The following is an 8,051-nucleotide window of genomic DNA, read 5'->3' as shown; positions in this document are numbered from 1 at the left end:
CCACAGAGCCTCCATCGCATCGCACAGCTACATGCTCAGGGGCAGCCAGAGGGGACAGCCCTGGCAGTGGCACACAGGGCTCGGGCTGGGCTGCTGTGGTGGCACAACCAGCTCATCCCAGTGCTAGTGATGCTGCCACGTGGGGGGCTATTGTCCCCCCTCACAGAAGCTGTGGGTCCGTGGCTTGTGGCCATGGGCACACGGAGGAGTTGTGGTTCATGGCAGCAGGGTGGGCTGGCATTTACCAGAGCTGGTAATTTGTCACCACTGGTGGTGACAAATCCATGCTGCAAACGGGGGTGGGTGGGGGGACATGGGTGACGACAGGTGCCAGTGAGAGGCAGGTGCCAGCCCCAGGCACAGGCTTTGGCCATGTTTTATTCAGCCCCGCATTTCCAAAAGTACCTTGCGATGCACACTTGCACCACAGTCCGGGGTCTGCAGCAGGACTGGGCACTGCTGGTGGTGAGCAGGGCTGGGGCCACGTCTGTGGTGCCCCTGGTGTCCCTAGATGCAGTGCTGGCGGGGGACGGCGAGGAGCCGGCGAAATGCAGCGCGGAAGTCCCGGTTGAAGAGGGTGTAGATGAGGGGGTTGAGGCTGCTGTTGCAGTAGCCGATCCAGAAGAAGAAGCTGAAGAGGGGCTTGGAGACTTGGCAGCCCTCCCCACAGACAGCCCCCAGGCTGTAGGTGAAGAAGAAGGGGAACCAGCACAGCACGAAGGCACCCATCACCACGGCCAGCACGACGGTGAAGCGCCGCTCCCGCGCCCGCACCAGCCGCTGTCGGCACAGCAACACGCTCTGGTGCTGGCTCTGGCGCCGCCGGCCTGGCACCCCGACCCCCGGCCCCTTTGCTCCGGCAGGGTGCAGGGAGCGGGCAGCGAGGAGGGTGGCTGTCCGCCGAACCGTTAGGTGGTAGATGCGGCAGTAGACAGCAACCATGACGAGGCAGGGGGCGAAGAAGGAGGCGGCGCAGGAGGCCAGCACGTACCAGGTCTCCTGGCTCAGTTGGCACTCCTGGTCCCCTGGCTGTGCCCGCAGCAGCGGTGGCAGTGCCACCAGGGTCGCCGCCACCCAGACTGTCCCGATCATCCCTTTCACCCGTCCGGGGCTGCGGTGCAGGTTGAGCCGGGCTGCCCGGGTGACAGCCCAGTAGCGGTCGAGGCTGATGGCGCAGAGGTGGCCGATGGAAGCGGTGCAGAGCAGCACGTCCAGCGCAAGGTACAGGCTACACCACAGGCCGCCAAAATACCAGTAGCCCATCACCTCGTTGGCTAGTGAGAAGGGCAGGACGAGGATGGCCACCAGGATGTCCGCCAAGGCCAGGGACACCAGGAAGAGGTTCTGTGGAGCCCGTAGAGCCCGGCTGGTGGAAATGGCTGCCACCACCAGCGTGTTGCCCACCAGTGTGGCCAGCAGGATGGCCAGGGCGGCCAGCAGGATGAGCCCAGTGGCCGCTGGTGAGTGGGGGGCACTGCCGGTGCTGCTGCCGTTACTGGAAGCATTGGGGAGGGCACCAGCTGGCTCCATGCTGGCTCAGCCCCTCAGACGGACAAAGACCCATGAGGCTGCCCCCCACCACACACGCCCCACTCACCGTCCCACCGCTTCTCATGGCACAGCCTCGGCATCACCGAGCCCCTGGGCAATGTCCTGGCCACCACCACTCCCGTACTGACCCGGTCCAGCAGCAAGGTGGAGGTTGTCCTGGCCCGGTGGTCACCCGGCCAGGCATGTGGGGCAGCAGTGGTGCCGGCAGCCCCTGAGCGCTCCCACGGCAGCACGGCTGGCTCTGCTGGTCCCAGCCCAGGAGGCGGCAGGCGGGAAGGAGGGAGGGACGGGCTTATATCACTGGCAGGAGCCCAAACATCTGTGGGCAGTGGGAGAAGCAGTTATGGCCAACACTTAAAGGGCTCCTGCCAGGGTCACCATAGTGGGTGGTCTTCTGCTGTGACTGTTGGGGTATCCAGTGGGTTGGGCGCACTGCCTGGCCATGCTGAGTAGGGATCTCGCTGAGCCCCAGCCCAGCAGCACCACAGCACCTCGCCGGCAGCCCCGTGCTGTGCCCAGCTCACCAGCATGCTGAGCGGTGACACAGAGTGGTGTGACACTGACCCCATCCTGCCCGCTCAGCCGTCTGGGGATGAGGTGGGTGTAAGGTGCTGCCCATGGCATGCTGGTACAAGCTGGCTGCAAACCGCAGGTGCGGGGTTGGGCTGCAGGTGCAGGGTTTGGCTGCAGCATCGGCAGCGCGTACCTTCATGGCATGGGCAGTGTGTTTGGTGCATCCTCAGTGTCGGGCGCCCATACGGGCTGTGCAGGGGTAGTGTATGTACAAGGTGGGGTGAATGGTGGGTGTCTGGCACCTGTGTCTCTGATAAGGTTTGCAGAGGCAGGAACCTAAGAGGCACACACGCAGGGCGCAGGCGTTTGGCATTTATTAGACACCAGGTGAGCAGGGATGGTGGAAACAGGGCAGCCACGAGAGCGGTGGCCCAGGTGTCTGGCAGCGGCTAGAGCCGTGTGGCACTGTGCAGGGGTGGGCGAGGGGAGCCCACCCGGATGGCGGGGCCAGGCACCTCCTCGGGGTAGGAGAGCGCGGGGTTGCTCAGCCCCAGCCTGGCCTTGTCACAGGGAGGGCCCTCGCGTTCCTCCCAGCCCTCCGGGCCACGGCAGCGGTCTGTGCAGCACAGAGTGGCCCGGGTGATGAGCTGGTCGAGGGGCTGCAGTGAGTGCATCCAGGCGGGGAGGAAGTCCCAGGTCTGCAGCCATTTGGGCAGGTGGCCAGGGCTGCGTGCCTGCAGCGCGTTCACCAGCCCCACGAAGAAGAGGAGGCCGAGGAAGGGTGCACCCACCCCTACCAGCACTTGCCAGCCCGCCATAGAGATGCCAAAGATGATGGAGGGCAGCAGGAGGAAGCAGACAATGAGGTACAGCACGGCGAACCAGCGGTACTTGGCCGTGCGCTCGCCCAGCGCCTTGGCCATGCGGATAGGCAGGCGGGTGAAAGGCAGCGGGTACCACAGCAGGATGCCGGAGATGTTGAAGAAGAAGTGGCAGAGGGCAATCTGCAGGGACAGCATCGCCATCGGGTTTGGCACGTGGGCAGCCTCCTCCTTGCCCAGTGCCCCCCATGATTCCAGCCATGGCCCCCAGCTGTACCTGGAAGGAGCTGGCCAGCTTGTCCCCCGGGCTGGCCAAGGCAGCCAGGATGGCAGTGGTGGTGGTGCCGATGTTGGAGCCCAGGGTCAGCGGGTAGGCGCGCTCAATGCTGATCACCCCCAGGCCTGTGGGAGAGGGATCACATCTTGTCCCGTTACTCCTTGCCAGTGCCATCCCCACAGTCACCCAGGGAGACACATCTCCAAATGCCTCAGCACACCCAGAACATTGTGCGGGGGACCAGCACATGGCAGGGGACCAGGTTTGGCCAGGACTCACCAATCAGAGGTGTGATGGCAGAGGTGAAGACAGAGCTGCTCTGCACCACAAAGGTCATTCCAGCGCCCACCACCATGGCGAAGTACCCAGTGAGCCAGCTGAGGGGGTGTGGGAGGTCTGCCACGGCATGGCCGTGAGCATGGGCACAAACATGGACACAGACACGGACACGGACACATCAGCTGGGAGCAGCCTGGACCTCCTACATGGTGCTGGGGAGGGAGCTGTGGGACCAGGCTCTGGGTATGGGGTCAGGCTGTGGGTATAGGGCCAGCCTGGTGCCTGGGATGGCCGGGGAAGGAGGATGTGGATGCTAGGAGGCCATGACAGGCAGGAGCCAGGGCTCAGCGACAGGCAGGGGACATAGGGGCAGAAGCAGGAATAGGGGTTAGAGGCAGCCAGGAATTGGTCTGAGGGTGGCAGGTAGGAACGGGCTTGGGTGGCCGTGGGGCAGGCAGGTCCCATCCCACTCACCAGTGTTAATGACTTTCTGGATGGCTTTGGCCACCTGTCCCTTGAGCAGGGAGTTGAGGAGTTTGACCAGGAGGATGAGGCAGGTGCAGAGCACGATGAGGGACCCAGCCAGCAGCACCAGCCCCACGGCCAGGTCGGGCAGTGGTGTGTCGGTGAAGAGGTGCTCGCCTGCCCCACAGCATGGCTGGGTGAGGGGCTGGGGCTGGTCCGGCCCCGCTCGCAAACCAGCCCCCTAGCCCCACACCGGGGCCGCAGCCCCAACATCTCCCAGCCCTGCCCCATGTTGTGACTCCAGCCCCATGTCCAGCACCTCTGCATCCCACATTAAGCCACCCAGCCCTACCTGCAGCTTTCCAGCCCCCCGCAACCACTCACATTTCTGCCTGCTGACGTTGTGGAGGCTCCCGATGCCTTTAGTGCTGCAGTGGCCAAGGGCTGTGCAGTTTGGAGGCAGCCCAAACCCTATGGCAGCCATCTGCAAAGAGAGGGTGGGCTACAGCTGGCTCCACAGCACCCTTGGCCAGCCCCCTGCCCACCACCCACCCTCCGTGGGATTGTTTGGTGGCCCCAGCAGGATTACAAGCCACTCACCTGTGGGGGTGCGGGACCACACCAGACGCGGATGAGGCTCCGGTTGCGCAGGGTCTCATCTCCTGTTGCGATGCCCGTGATCACCGACTTGTCCAGCTGCAACAACACACACGTTGGAGAGGGCCCTTGAGGGCTGACTGCACCCCCAGCTTGGGGACATCTTTGCTGGGATGGGGACACTGCTGCCAGCCTGGGGACACTTGAACATGACCACCATCAAAGGGACATGAGTGCTGGGAACATCACCACCAGCACATGGACAGCAACGCTGGGGAACCATCACTAGCCTGGGGACACCACTGCCAGCCTAGAGAAACTTAGGCATGACCACCATCAAAGCGACACCAGCACTGGGGACATCAACACCAGCATGTGTGACCATCACCAGCCTGGGGACACCATGGCTGAGGAGACCTGGATGATGAGCTTGGTGAAGGGCTCTGTGATGATCTTCAGCAGGTCAGGGGCGTCCTTCCCGCTGCGGATGTTGAAGGTGGCCACGACCAGGTGGGTGACGCGGTGCAGGTACCCGCTCACCACCTCCAGTGGCAGCAGGACCAGCACTGACAGCCAGTTGAAGCAGTCGTGCACCGTGGCACCAGCGAAGGCCCTGTGTGGAGGGCCTGTTGGCATGGGGTGGTCCCTAGGGAGCAGCCCCCAACCCCCGTGTCCCGTCTGACTCTCACCGTTTGAACTCACTGCGGTCGCCAGCCTGCATGAGGGCCACAATGGTGTTGGTGACAGAGGTGCCGATGTTGGAGCCCATGATGATGGGGATGGCAGAGCGTACCTCCAGCACTGGGGACAAAGAGACCCACTAGCCCGCATGGTCCAGCCTGGGGTGATGTGATCCAGCCACCCCCTTGCCCAGGCTCAGGTCCTGGGGAGTCCCATGGACACACTCACATCCTGAGGAGACCATGCTAACAATGATGGAGGTGGAGGTGGAGGAGCTCTGCACCAGCACAGTCACCAGGATGCCCACCACCAGCCCAGCCACTGGGTTGGAGAGGATGGCATTGTCCTTGAAGATGTCCCCGGCCACCTTGCCTGCAAGACAGTGTGAGCAGCAGGGTGCTGGTGTAGTGGGTGCCACCAGCCATCCAGGTGCCCCCACCACCCTACCTCCAGCCAGCTGGAAGGCAGAGCTGAGCACGTCCAGGGAGCACACGAAGAGGTACAGGAACCCGAACATCAGGGGCACCTTGAGAAGGGAGACACAGATGGACTGGACCCTGGCCCAGAACCCCAGCTCTGTGCAAGACAAGAGAGAGTGTTAAACACCAGCCACGGCATGGCCCCAGGTCCCTGGGCTCCCACAGCCCTACACCATCCTCTTCTGCCCCTTGGTGGGACAAGGCTTGTGTCCCCAGTTGTGCCACCACTCCCTGGGTCCCCTTCATCTCCTCCTACACTTGAGCACTTTGTGCCAACCACCCATATTGCCTCTCACTCTCTCTGCAGCAACCTGGGGAGCTGAGGGTCTCCCTCACCAGCAGACACCCTGCCATGCTGGGTGTCCGGCTGGGGTGCCAGCACAAGAACTGGCACTGCAGGGCAGCGAGGAGGAATTGCTGCCAGTCCCAGGGGCAAAGCTGGGGCTCTCCTGGCACACCAAGGCACCCTCTGGGCACCTCTGGTAGGTCTCTGGGGTGCTCCTCAACCGGGGTTCTTTGTGCCCGCCACCCAGGGGGTCTCACCTGGCCTCTGCAGCTCCTCCAAGCCCAGACGGGGCCCCTGCCAGGGCAGCACATCCAGCTCATACCGCTCCCTGCTCTCGCCCAGGCGCCCAGGCGAGCCGGGGCAGGGGAAGCCGTGGTCAGGGCAAGGCACTGCCCCGACAGTGAAGGGGCAGGCATGGGCAGCCGGCAGCCGGTGCAGAGCTGGGGAGAGGGAGCACCCGCGTTACGGCCCCATCCTTGTGGGGACCACCCTGCGGAGCAGAGCCCGGTACTGCCTGGGCCATGGTCTGGCCAGCAGCAGAGCTGAGCCCAGCGCGTGGTGAGGAAGAGGAGGAGGAAGGCTGCGGGCACCTACCTTGGGGGCTGGGGCAGAAGGCGAACTGCGGCCCGTGCACCACCCTTCCACCCTGCACCAGGCAGCGGGGCAGGGCCGGGCTCTCCCTCCGGTAGGGCAGCATCGCTCCTGCTGAGGCTGAGCAGAGGCAGCGGTGTGTCACCACAGCAGTGCTGGCACCACCGAGGAGGACCATCCCATCACCGACTGGTCCCCTGGGCTACCAGCCACTACCACATCATCCCAGTGAGCTCCCACAAGGGCAGGCAGGGGACACGGGGAGGTGACCCCTCCTGCCCAGGGTCCCGCTCACCTTGGACTGGCCGGGCACTCAGGGCAGTGCCACATCCACATGCCACATCCACGCGTCCCTCCAGCGAAGTGGTCTGCAGGGCACCGTGGCCCTTTATATGCAGGCCAAGAGCAAAGTCTAAGGAGCCCCACGTTGCCCCTCACTGCTTGCTGCTCACCTCCTCCCCAGAAATTCCTGCAGTTAATGGGTAACCGCGTTGCATCCCGCGTCAGCCACAGCCGTGGGGCAGGATGCGGCACATGTCCCCGGGGTACCGTGCTGCCGCACACCCCGCCTTGGCTGCCCGAGGCTCCGCATCGCCCTGGGTGAGCAGCAGCCAGTGTGGTGGGGAGCAAAGCTGGGGCGGTGCTGGAGCAACCTCAGCTCCCTGTCACTTGGTGCTGGGTGCTTCACTCCCTGCACGAGATGAAGAGGAGGAGAAGACGTCAGTGCTGGTGTTGTTGGGTTGTCTCAGACTGGAGGTGAGGCTACACACACATCCACCATCCTCAGAGACACCCCAGCATCAGCTGCAAGGGGTCAAGCTCTGCCCAAACTACAGACTGTTGGCATTGCCAGGGCATTGACGGTGGGTTACGTCAGCACCGGTGCGGTCCCCATGTCCTGTCGCTGTTGGTGGTGGTGGCACACGGCCCGGCTCAGCTCATGCCAACAGCTCAGCACGGAGCAGCCGGCAGTGCTGCGAGGGCTGCGCGGGGCAGAGCCTGTGTCTTCCAGTACATGCTCTGCTAGGGCAGGCAGGAGCAGAGCGATACCAGCGTTGCCATCACCACCTCCTCGATGCCGTTTATCATTACCCGCTGTTTATGCACCTTCAGCCAAGTTTCCATCCACGCGCAAGGCACCCGGCCAGCTCGCCCCCACATCTGCCCTGGTGAGAGCCAGGGGCCAAAGGCCCCTCCAGCCCAGGCACCTGCAGGGAATGGGCACAGAGGGGCCACGTGGTTGCCACGTCCCTGTTCTTGGATCAGACACTCCCAGGACCCATCACCGTGGACAAACCAGCTGCAATTGTATATGGGGAGAGAATGGGAGATCCCTCAGGTACCCCAGAGTGGTCAAGGACAGCCTGGGGACATCCCTACCGCTGCTGGAGCATCACCAAGCCTCTGCAGAGTCACAAATCGCTGGACCTCAATGCCCAGGAGGTGCCACAGCAGGGGACATGTCCTGCCTCTACAGGGCCTGGGGACCCTTCTGGCCAGGGAGGGTGGCC

At 63.9% G+C, this 8,051-nt stretch overlaps 2 protein-coding genes across 2 annotated transcripts; both read right to left on the bottom strand.

Moving 5' to 3' along the window:
- Positions 1-359: 359 nt before the first annotated feature.
- LOC102083610 (alpha-2Db adrenergic receptor-like) lies at positions 360-2,109 on the bottom strand. The gene has a single exon (XM_021288854.2). It carries the CDS (start codon positions 1,528-1,530, stop codon positions 508-510), a length of 1,023 nt encoding a protein of 340 aa, XP_021144529.2. The 5' UTR covers positions 1,531-2,109; the 3' UTR covers positions 360-507.
- A 312-nt stretch (positions 2,110-2,421) lies between these two features.
- On the bottom strand, positions 2,422-7,683 carry SLC34A1 (solute carrier family 34 member 1). Its single transcript, XM_013367263.3, has 13 exons — positions 6,836-7,683; positions 6,544-6,660; positions 6,207-6,389; positions 5,632-5,760; positions 5,413-5,556; positions 5,193-5,304; positions 4,921-5,116; positions 4,507-4,602; positions 4,291-4,390; positions 3,916-4,083; positions 3,442-3,558; positions 3,163-3,287; positions 2,422-3,068 (listed from the first exon to the last, which is right to left on the bottom strand). Exons 2-13 carry the CDS (start codon positions 6,644-6,646, stop codon positions 2,514-2,516), a joined length of 2,028 nt encoding a protein of 675 aa, XP_013222717.2. The 5' UTR covers positions 6,647-6,660; positions 6,836-7,683; the 3' UTR covers positions 2,422-2,513.
- Between the last annotated feature and the right edge of the window lie 368 nt (positions 7,684-8,051).

The sequence above is a fragment of the Columba livia genome, chromosome 14 (genome assembly GCF_036013475.1).
Source record: "Columba livia isolate bColLiv1 breed racing homer chromosome 14, bColLiv1.pat.W.v2, whole genome shotgun sequence".
Taxonomy (NCBI): domain Eukaryota; kingdom Metazoa; phylum Chordata; class Aves; order Columbiformes; family Columbidae; genus Columba; species Columba livia.
Note: the sequence above shows the minus strand (reverse complement) of the source record. Positions and strands in the feature narration are given on the sequence as shown.

What these genes read in the sequence shown, in the direction of transcription:
- SLC34A1 (XM_013367263.3), bottom strand. Translation starts at nt 6,646, where the DNA reads ATGCTGCCCTACCGGAGGGAGAGCCCGGCCCTGCCCCGCTGCCTGGTG. An exon ending in TGCCTTCCAGCTGGCTGGAG is followed by an intron (nt 5,557 to 5,631) that starts GTAGGGTGGTGG and finishes ACTGTCTTGCAG; the next exon opens with GCAAGGTGGCCGGGGACATC. An exon ending in TAGCATGGTCTCCTCAGGAT is followed by an intron (nt 5,305 to 5,412) that starts GTGAGTGTGTCC and finishes CTTTGTCCCCAG; the next exon opens with TGCTGGAGGTACGCTCTGCC.
- LOC102083610 (XM_021288854.2), bottom strand. Translation starts at nt 1,530, where the DNA reads ATGGAGCCAGCTGGTGCCCTCCCCAATGCTTCCAGTAACGGCAGCAGC.